General features: G+C 43.0%; 1 protein-coding gene across 3 annotated transcripts; it reads left to right on the top strand.

Moving 5' to 3' along the window:
* The first annotated feature begins 908 nt into the window (after nucleotides 1-908).
* On the top strand, nucleotides 909-13,100 carry dsc2l (desmocollin 2 like). 3 transcript variants are annotated; one of them, XM_052087825.1, is made up of 16 exons: nucleotides 909-1,296; nucleotides 1,385-1,475; nucleotides 1,609-1,805; nucleotides 2,617-2,715; nucleotides 3,513-3,668; nucleotides 4,986-5,130; nucleotides 5,219-5,373; nucleotides 5,456-5,590; nucleotides 6,877-7,062; nucleotides 7,136-7,383; nucleotides 7,459-7,601; nucleotides 8,173-8,397; nucleotides 8,484-8,705; nucleotides 9,683-9,798; nucleotides 9,903-10,148; nucleotides 11,362-11,538. In XM_052087825.1, the coding sequence occupies exons 1-16, from the start codon at nucleotides 1,243-1,245 to the stop codon at nucleotides 11,413-11,415; spliced, it is 2,472 nt and encodes an 823-aa protein (XP_051943785.1). In that variant the 5' UTR covers nucleotides 909-1,242; the 3' UTR covers nucleotides 11,416-11,538. The 3 variants fall into 3 exon arrangements, with proteins under 3 accessions (XP_051943785.1, XP_051943783.1, XP_051943784.1); XM_052087823.1 differs by lacking the exon at nucleotides 11,362-11,538 and adding an exon at nucleotides 11,712-13,100 and having other exon boundaries at nucleotides 918-1,296; XM_052087824.1 differs by lacking the exon at nucleotides 11,362-11,538 and adding an exon at nucleotides 11,712-13,100 and having other exon boundaries at nucleotides 922-1,281.
* Nucleotides 13,101-14,167: the final 1,067 nt, after the last annotated feature.

The following is a 14,167-nucleotide window of genomic DNA, read 5'->3' as shown; positions in this document are numbered from 1 at the left end:
GTCTTGCAAATTTTCATAAGTTCCACTTTTGAGAAGTTTACTGCAACACTGAAGTTCACAGGGAAAATGACTCATTTAATTTTGCACTGAGAGTGAAGAGTTCAGGACTGGTGGAGTGTATTATAGGGAGGATTGTGGAGGAAGGGGGGGGGCGTCAGGGGGGGGGGTACGTGCTGTTTCAAGCTGTGTGTGTCCGTGCGTACGCCCCAGTTTGAACGTGTCTCATAAGTCACTTTCCTTCTGGGAGTGACAAGACTATTTGCTGAGTCGGTTTTGCGTTTACTGTTATGGCTCCCAGCTCTGGGCGGTTTCCTTCTGTCCACGCCCATGACTCACTGCAATCTTCCTGACATTTTTCTCACCTTTCCTGTATGCGCATAAAGTCTGGTTTCATTTCTACTTTATTTCTTGCTCTCACTCTGCTCTCAGTTCATGCTTGAGGACACTGACCTGAAGTGTTGTCAACCTTTTTTTTTCCTTTTCCACCCTCTTTTCTTTCCAAACACTTTTTCGAGATAGCAAGTGGGAGGACAGCCTCCCCCCAATGCCAGGCTTCATTTAATGCACATTCCTGCAGTGCTAAGAGAGGAGCCTTAGCTGTGTTAAGGAAAGAGGAGGGGCACGCAGAGGTCATTCATCTGTGCAGACTTTGGAGAGCTTCCACAGACCGGATACACTAGAAAAACAAGTAGACAAGACAATTGTGTCAAGGCATGATACGCTCACAATGCATGCATCGTCTTCCTTTTACAGTAGTGAAGCAGGATTATTTGAGTGGTAATGATATAAGGTGCAGCTTTGTTTTGGAAGAAGAAAGCTTTACGAGGCAATCTGCAAAATAAAATTGATCTAAAAAAATTAATATATTTTTTAAAGAATTGGGGAAACGGCGCCTTCTGCTGGAGGATATTTCAATTACACAAATTTGGAGGAGTTTCCAGAGCGCTTGGTGCACACAAGTCCTCCTCCCTGCTGCAGAGCCTGCTGGGGAAGCTCGGCCTTTGGGTGGGGCGTTCAAGGTGTGTCCGGATTATTGACACACCGCCAGCAGCGACGGAGAAGAGCGAGTGCAAAAGGTGCCATGGAGGCATAGGAGAAGCAGCAGGATTCCTTTCTTCTTCATATTCACGGCTCCCAAATCACCAATTGATTGCTTGTAACTTTTTCTCTTGTTTTGCGCCGTGAGAAGACTGCTTTGTGCTTGGAGCAAAGTCCAAATTTGTGCAAAAAGAAAAAAAAAAGATGGCGAAAGCCGTCATTTTCAACGTGTGCTTGGCGCTGGTGAGTCCAACATATGTGTTTTTTTGTATTTATTTTATTCTATAATGAACAAAGTGGAACATTCGATCCGAAGGTGATATTTGACACTAACATGTAACTTCAGATCCTGACCGGAGTCGAGTCTTGCTTTATCCCGAGTCTCCTCTTCGTCCCAGTGCCGCAAATTATCCCGGTCGGATACGAGATAACAAGAGGTGTTTTTTCCCCTCTTTTTTAAAATTAATTAATTCTGATTATTATTTGATTGAGCCAACCCTTCGCTGTATTTATTTGGTTTAAGAATAAACCAAAAAAAGTGACTAACCGCTGTTCTTCCGTGTATTGTAGTTAATGTGGCGAGCTGTGCGAGCGTCACTTCCAACGACCGTGCATTCGCAGTTCGGGCCAATGGCTCAGTGACGGCCACAACCATTGTCGAAGTGTCGTCCAAAGGCAGAACTTTCTCCGTGTGGGCTCAACACAGCTCCGGGTCGCACATGCAGATGGACGTCAACCTCATTGCCAGCGCCCAAATGAGCAGACAGGTACAAAAAAGCACGACACTTTTTCAGATTTGGAAAAACACTCACACAGATAGTTGTGTATAAAACACTCACTGGTACATGTAGACAACAAAAAAGAGAAGCCTTACAGACAATTATGTACAATAATACCCGTTTTGATAATTGCACAATGAAAGAAAATTTATCTGCACACAAAATGGTTTCCCTCTCCGATTAACCTAAGTGGTGCTTACACTGAGAAAAAAGAACATGTTGAAGCACCAGCTTGCACTGGCTCAACTTGTTGCTGTCAAATAACTGACAAAAATGTTAAATTCGCTCAGGATGACTCAACTTCCAATGTTGGGGTAACACTTTACCATAATATATTACAATAAGCTGTTAACACAGTAGTATAACATATTGTTACAAGTATTACAATTACTAAGTCTGGGAATTATTCAATCTCAGAATATCTGTCTTCTCCGAATCTGTTTCTGTCATTGCCAAGGTGTTGTCGTTGTCTCTAGCTCGTCCATGTTCCGCCATATCTTGCTGCCCTTTTTTTCTGTTCCATTTTTCAATTAGTCAAAATTTCACTCATGGTTGCTGTTACTTTTTTCCATTCAGGGATAAAACCAAGTAACCTTTCCATGTAAGGACTACAAAGTACTGATGTGTTTTCCAGAAAAAATCCATACTCAATGTGCAGATACTTGTAAAATCTGAAGTGCAAATTATTGTTATAGTAACAAAGTATTTGCTCTGAATTACTTCATACCACTGTAATTGATTGAAATTACATCCTACCACTGTAATTGATTGAAAAAAACTGTTCCCGAAATGTGTATAGCCCAATGACGTGCTGAAACGGTACAAGAGACGCTGGAGCCCCCCACCCTTCAATATCATGGAGAATGACTTCGGCTCTTATCCAAGAGACATTGAAAGGGTAATGTAATGAAACATACATAACACACCAAGCATTTTAGCCCTTATGCCATTCAGTGTATTCTTTTTTTACTTTATTCAGAGTCATGAAAGGTTAGAAAGGTTGTATTTTGAAATTGGCTACATTGGTGTTGGAACTGGAAAAATAGTGCATAACAGCAATTTTAAAAAAACGTTTAGCCATTCGTGTGCCGATACAGTATTGTAACCATTGACCGACACGAGTGGTGCAAAGCAAACATTGGAAACTGCTGTCTGTATTTCAGACCATTGCAAACAATTATCACATATTGAATATATACCTCACACATTGTTGATCAAACCTCAACATTGTACTCTCTATGTGGAAAATCCCTCGAAAAACAAAGCAAGCAATTACATTTATGTAATACAGTGCAATAAAACCATTCCCCATTTCTCATGGCCACTTGGGACAATTATTTTCACAGCAAATGACTCACACACGCGTACACACACACACACACACACACACAGACACACGCAGGACACATGCACGTGTGTGGGTGCGCCAACAACTGTAAAATGAAGAAGAAAAAAAACATACTCCCAACTGCCTTCAGATAAGAAGGGAAGAGCTTTCATTTATAAACTTGTCTCTCACACACACACATGAACGAAGTATGTTCTCCTCCATTTGTTGTTATTATGAAGGCTATTCAAGTTAGGATAGGCCTGTTGTCGGATCAATTTAAAACATTTAGTTTCTGTAAAACATGGCCAGAGAAGTTGCCCCGATGGAAACAATATTATTGTGCTTGTCTTTGGATTCTGTTGCAGCTTGTGTCTGACACAGAAGCAACGCGTCGGGTTTACTACACTCTGACGGGGCCCGGTTATGACAAGTACCCAGAGGGTGTGTTTAGGTTTGACAGCAATACTGGAATGTTGACTGTGCTCAAGACAGTCGATCGCGAGGAGTTCCCGCAGTTTGCCGTGAGTTGGCGCTTTTCCTTCTTCAGAATTTTCAGTCAAATGTCATTTATTTCTCCGCATTTTAGATGCAGTGCATTTCCCCCTCAAAAAAGTGACGGCAATTGAAATATTTGAGTGGCGTGTGCTCGGGGAAACAAAATTAAAGCACAAAAGTGCTTTTTGACATCATGTGTAATATTTTTCATTTCCATTGGGTGTATTTTTATTTCCACATACAGTAAATGCATGCTTTCACACGCTTGGTTGACTGTGTTCTAACACAGAAAAGACCTTTTTGTTGCTACCCAAAAAGACAAGGACAACTTTAAATCAGGGATGTCAAACTAATTTCACATTGGGGGCCACATATGGTCAGGTGGGCTGGACCAGTAAAATTATACCATACTCTGTTATCAATAACCAAAATATCTTGTCTTTCCTCAGTTTTGATATGAAGAAGCACAAGAACAGTCGGAAAATTATGAAATTTAATGAACATATCTATTCCAAAACACTTCATGAAACACCTTAGATTTCCTTCGACAAATGTGCTATTTACCTTTATCATTCACAAATGTGCATTGCAACTGATCCCACTGATTGGACTAAGGCACAAAACTTTAACAAGTAGTTGGTATTGACAAATATAGAAAAGCACTTTCAGAGTAAACGGGATTTATAAAGGATGGACTTTTGGAACCATTTTCACATGTGCATATAAAATCTAAATTTAATCCCTGCCCACAGTTTACAAACTAAAGAGAGTTCTATTAATGGTAATGGGTTCTGTCCACAATTTGGCAATTTTGGACTGTTGGAAGGTCACCACGTCTTCAAATCCTGGTACGAAGGATATGTGTAAAGAAGAACATATTCACATGTCCTTGATGCCCCCGTCTGCTGTGTTGGGTAGGTCTCAGTGACAAACTGAGACTGCTGTTATCTTCTTCTCTGATCAAAGCAATGTTGTCTTCAACTCTGATCAAAACAGTGGACCCCCTTGCGGATAATCCATGAATTGCATCTTAGTAAAAAATTTCATTCCGTGTCATTTATGCATTTTTTCACTTTTAAATGATCCAGCGGGCCTGATCAAACCTCCTTGGGGGCCCGTTAAGGCCCACGGGCGGATGTTTGACATCTCTGCTTAAACTTATCTTGACACACCTTTGCGGAAAAGCCTGTATTATTCTGTATCAATTTAAATTGTAAACGATTTCATGACCCTCACAGAATGAACACACTATTGTATCTACTCGAACTATTTATCCATCCATTCAATGAACGAATAAACTATGTTTGCTCAACCAAACAAATGTTAATTTTTTTTCTTTGCAGTTAATAGCCAGGGTTTTCGACAGAACAACGCGGCAAGAAACCGATGACCCTTTGGGCGTCTTTGTGAAAGTAGACGATCAGAATGACAATGCGCCTCAGTTCAGCAGCCAAATGCAATTTACCGTGCCGGAGAAAAGCAAAGCAGGTGAGGAACATGACACATGACTGTGGGCTCTTTGATTGCTTTGTTCTGACAACAATCTAGAAGATGATCACCCTTTTTCCATCCACAGGGACAATTATGGGAACGGTGAACGCCACCGACAGAGACGAGCCAGGCACCGACCACGTGAAGATCCGCTATTCCATTTTGAGCGAATTGGACCGATTTGCCATCAACCCAACGACGGGTGTCTTTACCACAGCCACAAACTCATTAGACAGAGAGGTGAGAACCGGTGGAGCCCGAGTGCAATTTGACTCCATTCAATTTTACCATGTGTGATATGGATGAAATCTTCTTTTGTCAGGCTCAAGAGAAGTATAACGTGATTGTGCAAATCAAAGATATGGACGGCGCAGCCAACGGTTTGTTCACCACGGGCACGGCGACCATCACCCTGAGCGATATCAACGACAACCCCCCGACCTTCACCAAGAAACTGGTAATTGATTCACAAATTCATACAGCATTTGAGTTTTGTGGTGGGAGAAGTAAAAAAGATGCAAAATATGGAACAGTCATGTGTCGGCCTCCACTCTTCTTACAAGACTTTTTTTTGTTCTTAGAAAACTTTAGAAACATTTAACACATTTTAAAAGGAAAGAAATAAAACTAGTTTCTAAAATTACTAAAGGAAAAAAATGTGAACGAATGTTAAAAAGACCATAGTCAAAGGTACAAAAAAAGCAAAATTTTTAACCTGGATTTACACTCTGAGCTGATTTCACTTCTGTCAGAGAATTATTTCATTTCCATGCAGCGTAACAGCTAAATGCAGCTTCACCATGTTTACTTTGAGCTCTGAGCTGCACTAATTGACCCAATTCTGTAGATCTTTGTGCCCGAATGGGTTTCTATTCAATCAAGATTTCTTTCATGTATTCGGGGCCCAAACCACTCAGTGATTCATAGAGCAGTAGCAGAACTTGAAAATCTGTTCTGCTATTACAACAAACACAATCTGTTTGTTGTAATGGCGTTCGGTGCAGCCACCGTGAATAATCCAAGGTTTCTCAACATATACAGTTGGACTTTTTCCCTCTCAATATATTAAAATAATGTTTTTTTTTTGGGGGGGGGGGCTAGTGTTGAATCTCTTCCATCCCCCACCCACCCAAATTCTGAGTATTATAAGAATAATAAGAAGAATACCTTTATTCGTCTCACAATGGAGAAATTCCCAATTTACAGCAGTTATGAAAGGAAGAAAGTAGAAAAACAAAGAGTACAGGAGCTCCCGTAAAGGCAGCCACTCTCGCGGCGCCATCTTGAAGCCATAGGAACATAACACAATTGAATGATTATCAGCGTTTTGGGGAGAATTTGGAGGTTCTAATTGTTATTTTTCTTCCAATGCATTTCAATGTCCACCAGTTGGTCGAGATTTGTGGCCCAGGCGAGTCCCCCACGAACAGTAAATATACACGTTTTTTCCAAAATGGATTTGTGTTGATTCTGATTGGTTACTTAACTCACTGATCCAGATCCACAATCCCGATCACATAATGCTTACTTCAGCAGTTTGTGATGATGGATCCCAAAGAGGACCCCTAGTTTTTCTAGTTTTCCCCCAAAAGTTGTAAGTCTTAAGTTCCTCCACACTGTTCACAAAATTGGATTGTCCAAGATGTCAGATGAATGAGTCCGGCTAAATTCCTGATTGCATGATTTACTTATTATGAGGTGTATTGTTTCATTATTTACCAAGCTATTTTTTTCATCCTGCAGTATGAAGCCACCGCAAAAGAGAATGAAATCAACAAACTTATTCTCCGAATGCCTGTTGAAGATAAGGATTTAAAAAACACCCCCAACTGGAAATCTAAATTCATCATCACAAAGGGAAATGAAAATGGCAATTTCCGGATGGAGACGGAACCCACAACAAATGAGGGGCTTCTGTACATCGCAAAGGTGAGTGATTTTCAAATTGAAGCACCACCATGAGTAGTAATCTTGAAGTCAAGTGTCCGGTCGTCTTTTCCAGCCGTTAAATTTTGAGAAGTCCCAAAAACTGCGGCTGGAAGTCATGGCGCGCAATGAAGCTGAACTGACCGGCACCACGGCCAAGTGGGAGATCGTCCCTGTGGACTTAACGGTCGGCGATGTTGACGAAGGCCCCGAATTCACGGCGCCGACTATTCGCTTCACGGTCAAAGAGAACACGCCAAACGGCACATTGATTGGAACTTACAAAGCCCTCGATCCGGAAACCAAGAGCAGCGAGGGCATCAAGTAAGCGGCCCCGACCGCTCACTAGAGGGAACTCGCTAAAAAAGACTGACGAGGACTATTTGGGCCATTTTGCAGGTATTACAAGATCATGGACCCTGCAGCATGGATCAATGTGGACAGGAACACGGGAGAACTGAGGGTGGCAAACACCATTGACAGAGAGTCCAACTTTGTCAAGAATGGAATTTACAACATCACCATGAGAGCCGTCGACGCAAGTATGACGCTTTTCAAACCGATCATAGCAAGAATTGGGATCAATCCAAAATGCACTTCATTTGGCCGTCTCTCTTTTTAAATACACACGCGCCACGATACTTACGCAATTTGCCATCCTCTAACGAGGCATTGACTGGCGAAATTCACAATTCACGATTAATCAACCAGGAAAGTATCCTGCTACACCTTTCTGTGACTCTTCCAGTGTCTCTGAACCTATCGCAACTTGTTGATGACGCTCTCGTGAGACTCAAAGCGCAGTGGCCACCATGGTCGGCACTGTTGATCAATTGTTATGTGTGGCCTTGGTCTCGTGAGGTCAAAATGCAAACAGCATGATGAAGAGGACACCTTTGTCTCGTTAAATGCACGTCGTGTCACCGCAGACGGCGTTCACCCCCCGGTCCCCCGCTCCTTTCGGCCATTTTGTCGCCACCCAAGGTGATGGGGAGCACCAATTCCTCGGCGGTTACCTGTCTGAGCTGCACCCATACTGGTTCTGTCGGGCCGGAGTCTTTGTGAGGAGTTTCAAATTCCACTTTGACGACGGTGTTCTGTCTTACGTTTCAGCTACCAAGACTGGGACGGGAACGGTCATAATCCAGGTGGAAGATGTGAATGACAACGTACCGATTATTCTCCCACCTGGCGAGAGGGTGATATGCGAGAAGGAAGGAGAACTTGGCTCGGTGTTGCTTGTGGCTGAAGATATGGACGAGTCGCCCTTTAAAGGCCCCTTCACTTTTAGCCTGCCCGATAACACAGACGGCAAATGGTCTGTGACCAGATTCAACGGTAGGTGCTCACTCTCCTTCCCTTTTCGATTCATTCATTCATGCTTTCATCATGCCCTAAAAACAGATTGCGTGCTTCCTTTGTAGACACGGCAGCTACGTTGCGCCAGGTCAAAGACCTTCCCTTGAAGACGCACAGGGTTCCCGTTGAGGTCAAGGATTTGCAAGGCAACGGGAAAATCCAGACAGTCAACGTCAGGATCTGCCAGTGCAGGAACGGCGCCTGTCTGACCAAGCCTTGGTCGGCTTCGCTCGGCCCGATGGGCTGGCTGGCGTTACTCCTGCCTCTGCTCCTCCTCCTGCTGCTACGTCAGTTCCTCTCTTGTATTGTTCACATGTATAGGGCACCGTATGTAGCAACTGTGTTTCCAGCGAGACAGTAAAGAAAAAAAATGCAGTTTTAGACCATGAAAGTTGCTGATCAATTTGAATTTCGTGTCTCGTAATGGAGTCAGAAAATTGCAGTGCAAGAATTCAAATCTTCAACAAACTAAGTAAATAAAATAACAATAATGCAACTAATAATATATGAGGCATAGTAATGGATGAACTAATCGTTGAAATTCTGTCCATTTTGTGGAGTTGAATGCTATTTAATCACAAATCTTCAAGCAATTGAGCCCCAAAAATAATAATAGTCAACTTGCTAATTACCTTCCTAATCAATTCATTCAAATGCCCATTTTAGTCGTGGTTTCTTACGGTTAGCACATAAATGCTCACCCACTCTGTACTTTGAATTGGTCTACAAAGCATTTACATGATCAAGAGTCCAATAATATTTGTTGTATTAATGTTGCTGTTTTTATTTTTCTTTTATATTGTTTTTATTTCTTCACCTCAGTACTTACTTGGAACATTCAACAATTTTACACCAATTTATTCAACCTTTTTCTTATTTATAATTTCATTACATTCCAAGATTTTGTGCCTTTTTTATTTTTGTTTTGTCTGTCCAATGTTGGAAATCAATAGTGGTCCCTGACTGAGCACAAAGCTTTGACCACCACTGTTGTAGATTATAGAACATTATCATTATAATAAACAAGATGTAATTCCCCTTTTAAGACAGTACAGATTAAAAGAAAAGCACAAAGCAATTATTTGGTCTCAAGGGCACTAGCAGGCAAAGGTTGGCACGTATGGGGGCGTGTCAGAGGCAGTGCCCATGCGAATAAGGATTAGCATCATACTCAGGGAATGTGAACATTTTTAGCAATCCTGACTTGTTGATTGACAAGTTTATTCCGCACCGCCATTTAACATGAGCCATGTTTCTCCTGCAGTCTTGCTGCTTGCCTGTTTCTGCACGACAAAGCCAGACTTGCAGATACTGGAGGATACAACTGACAGCGGTGGAATCCTGATTAAGTCAAACACAGAAGCCCCGGGGGAAGAAGTGGTAAGCACAAAGGAGTGTTGCTTCTTCAAATACAAGCAACGTAAACGAAGCACTTTTCAATTGCTGCTACGCTTTGTTTCCTAACTCGTGCTTTTGGTCGACAGGATGCTAGTCTCATCAAGGTGCCCCTTGCCGGCTCTGAAATCAAGGGCTCAGTGGCCAATCAGGATTGGCAAGTGAAGGGCTCCACCATCGGACGCCAAGACACCACCCTCTACAAGACCGGCTTTGGCAACACCGAAACGGAGTTCTTCAGCGGACATTACGACAGCCAGTATGGAGCCCAACAGATGAACTACGACGCGAACTTTCTCAGCACCTGGCAAACAAATGGACGCTATTTGCACCAGGTAATGTTTAACTCCTACTTTTTGGGGGTGGGGGGGGGGGGGGGTTGAGAGAGGCGGCGCGGTGGTTGACTGGTTAGTACATCCGCATCTCAGCACAGAGGTGTAAGGTTTGAATCCGGCTCCGGCCTTCTTGTGTGGAGTTTGCATTTCTCCCCGTGCCTGCGTGGGTTTTCTCCGGGTACTCCGGTTTCCACCCACATTCCAAGAACATGCGTGGCAGGCGAATGGAAAGACTCCGCATTGTCCGTAGGTGTGATTGTGAGCGCGAATGGTTGTCCGTCTATTAGTGCCTTAAATTTGTTGGCATCCAGTTCCCTGCTTACTGCCCGAAAAAAGCTGGGATCGTCTCCAGTACGCCCACGACACTTGTGAGGATAAAGCCGATCAGAAAATGGCTGGATGGATGGATGGGAGAATTTCTGTAGTTGTAAGAGTAGCGTAGCTAGCTCTACGACAGGCATGTCCAAAGTCCGGCCCGCGGGCCAAATCCGGCCCGCGGTCGATTTTCATCCGGCCCTCGGCCCCTGTCATAAAATCAGTGCCGTCTGGCCCGCAGGTTGGGCGCAATGGAACACGTGTTGCATTGACTGAGGTCTCGTAGACTGGTGAGTGATGTTTCATAGAGTACTGCTTCCCTCTAGTGGCTAAATGAGTAATAGCATTCACTAAATGAGTAATAGCATTTAGACACTAGAGGGCATCACTCACGAGTTAACAAGACATCACTCCGTGTTTATATTGACTGATATGTCATATTTCAAATGATCCTTGCAGTTGTGGATATGTGTATTGCTTGTTCATTTCCCTGTTGTTCGAGTCAAAGGTTTTGTGACTAGTGAAAAGTCATGGTGATACATTTTATGTTTCAAATCAACCAATTTGCACTCAGGAGACCTCCGTTTAAGAAAAAGTCAAGTGAATAAGCAGTTGCATGTGATATACCCGTTTCAAATGAACCAAAAGAAATTCTTAAGTGTGTGAAACAGACTGGCTTACTAAAATTTGTTGAACAATATTGTTGTTCAATGTAAAGAATGTCAGCCAAGGTCGGCCCCCCGACATTTTACCACATAAAATCTGGCCCCCTTGGCAAAAAGTTTGGACACCCCTGCTCTACGACTTGATTTAGAATGCAGGGTTTGATTTCCGACCTTTGTTCCATCGGAAGAAGTAAACAATAATACATCAACAATCGTAATATTATATGTTGCATAGTGTTTCGCTGGCCTGGGCTGGCTCTTCCTCCACCAATTTAAAATTGGGGTAAACTTGACATTACGCCATCGGCTGTCATCAGCTGTTACTTAGGCGAATTTACGATGAATGCGCCGCTAATGGAGCAGATTTATTTCAGACTTTATTTGTGTGTCTATGCTTTAGCTGTCGTTAAGATTAACAAAAGTGTTGTGTTTGTTTGTTTATTTATTTATTTAGACTGCCATCACATTTCTCCCAACGTTGTCATATGACAGCAGAACATTGGAATTGACTCGAATCATGCAGTGTAATACCAAATTTAATGAATGGCTGCCAAATCTTTTTTTTTTTATGTATGCCTTTCAGAAGCTTACCTATTTCGGGGGCGAGGAGGACGGGCGGTACGCTGATGACATCATCCACCAGTACGGCTTTGAGGGCGTGGGCTCGGCGGCCGGCTCGGTTGGGTGCTGCAGCGACGACGGCGGCAACAACGAAAACCTCGACTTTCTAAATACGCTGGGACCCAAGTTTAAAAATCTCGCAGGCGTTTGCAAAAAGACATGAACAACAAAGCCGAAGAATCTCAGTGTTTTGCCTTTATCGGATGCAGCGCGCCCCCTCCCACCCACGTGACGCCTGAACACGAAGAACGAAAGAAAGCCGAGTCATGTGTTTGTCTCTTTTGCTGGATTTTAATTTTTTTAAACCTCTGCTGCCTTGTTTTGAGTCACAGGCACTGATAACCTCGCTTACACTGTCATTTGTACATAACTGCTGCGTTGCGCTTTTTGCAATCTTGGTTTTGCAGGTCGTTAGTAGCTGATGCATTGATGTGTAGTGACAGGCATTGGGTATTTTTTTTTTTTTTGGGGTGATATTTTAGTAACAAGTTCAGGTATTTTGGGTTGTACTAATTCGACTTGTTCATAGTAAATGACGTGCAAAGTGGGGTTGGTTATTTGATGAAATGGTTCCCCAGTTTGTTTTGTTTTTATAGAGTTTTGATATTTTTCTATGATGAAATAATATGAACTAAGATGCATTTGCCGAAGCGACATTGAACTGTGGACTTTAAAGTAGGGTTGGGCATGATAAGGATTTCATTGCTGATTAATCGCGTCTGGAGGCACCGGAGAGCAGCCGGCGCACACCAGTTGGCTGCGACCACTCCCACCGTTGCCGTCTAAAAAAGTTCAACACGATGTCAGCCATGAGACGTTGCGCTGTGACCGCTCGCAAATATCAAGTCCAGAACTGTGTTTTATCATGCAATCAAATCATGTTAAAATGAACAATGAAACACATTGAAATGCCCGTCCCCACTATAAATTCATTTTGTGACTCGTCTGCTTCGAAACTATACGAGAGCTGCGCAAACACATTCCATCAGCGTCGGTTGCGATCGTCAAAGGCGGGAGCGGGTGTGGCTGCAGCAGCAGCCGCCGCCAGCGGTTATTGCAACATTCTGCCAAACCTGTGAAAGTCTGCACAAGGGCGTCAACTCGGCGACCAACGTATGACTGACACTAGACTGACAACGGCAACACAGAAGTCGAGTCGACGGAAATCTGGCATTTCCGCATTTTGCATTCGTTTGCTAACTGGCGATGAACATTCTAATCATCTCGTGAAGAATACGTTAAAGTAGACTTGGCTTAATTTATTGAACATTTGACTTCAACAGGCCGAATGTATTTTCACTGTAACATCTGTATTGTGTGCGACTGTAATATAATAAAAGGCTCTCTTGTATGAGTATGCCTGTTTTTTTTTGAATGCTCATTTTTCTGGTGGCCGCTGTGAATGATTTACTGGGTGTGGCAGTCTGGGCGTGCGTAATTTGAAGCATGCTGTGGGACACCTACGGCTACAAAAGCGCCCAACCTTGTCTCGTTGATGGATCGGGTTACAGTGCATACCGTACAACCCTTTTAGAACTATGGAAAGCCGTTTGAGCATTACTCGATAGCTGTGGAATTCAAATTCGGGCACATGTAGGCCCTACTGAGCTCTTTGTCTTCACCAAGAAGTTAATTCCGCACACGAGTTGATATAAAAAGAAAAAATCCGCTATAATCATTGACATTTCTACACATACCAGTCAGCAAAGGCATCTGGCATTTGGATTCGGCATGAAGCTGGCACAGCTGGCCTTGAGTCGGCACTGGCATAATGCATGTGGGCCGAACGTGGCAAAGGAGGCACTGGCTTGACTCTGGCAAACCAGATGAGGGCCAGTTGTGGAGTGAAGTATTTGGGCCAGAAATCAATTTACAACTCCGGCCCGTATATGGCCAGACAGTATTGAGCCACCCTTAAATGCAGTTTCAGATTTATTTTTTCAAAACAGAGCCTTGTTTTACAATTGCACACCGATGAGGAATTCCATTCATCACACACACACACACACACACACACACACACACACACGCACATATTTTGCTGAGCTAACGTTCCTCTTTTTAGCGTTGACAGTTTGTCTGCTCTCATTTGCCCATGCAAAAAATCGTACTTGTTGTTGTGACAGTCTGTATATACACACATGTACACACACAAGTCAGGAAAAGCGCTATCAATCAATCAAACTATTTATAGCACTTTTTAGACATAAAAACACAACTCAAAGTGCTGTGCAATTAAAATTTCAAAATTGCAAAAAAAAAAGAGGATTCCTTCCCCCCTGACACATAGCTATATATCCCCACAAGCATGCCTGTGCTTGCACACACACAGACAGACACACACACACACACACACATACTTTGAAATGAAGACATGGCAGGAAAAGAGCACCCAAGGGAAGCTAATCAACGCTGAGT

This window comes from Hippocampus zosterae, chromosome 15, assembly GCF_025434085.1.
Source record: "Hippocampus zosterae strain Florida chromosome 15, ASM2543408v3, whole genome shotgun sequence".
NCBI lineage: Eukaryota > Metazoa > Chordata > Actinopteri > Syngnathiformes > Syngnathidae > Hippocampus > Hippocampus zosterae.
Note: the sequence above shows the minus strand (reverse complement) of the source record. Positions and strands in the feature narration are given on the sequence as shown.

Excerpts from the sequence above, each read along its gene's own strand:
- dsc2l (XM_052087823.1), top strand. The coding sequence starts at position 1,243 with ATGGCGAAAGCCGTCATTTTCAACGTGTGCTTGGCGCTGGTGAGTCCA. Across the intron at positions 5,591-6,876 it reads CGACCTTCACCAAGAAACTG|TATGAAGCCACCGCAAAAGA; the intron begins GTAATTGATTCA and ends TTCATCCTGCAG. Across the intron at positions 8,706-9,682 it reads GCTCCTCCTCCTGCTGCTAC|TCTTGCTGCTTGCCTGTTTC; the intron begins GTCAGTTCCTCT and ends TTTCTCCTGCAG.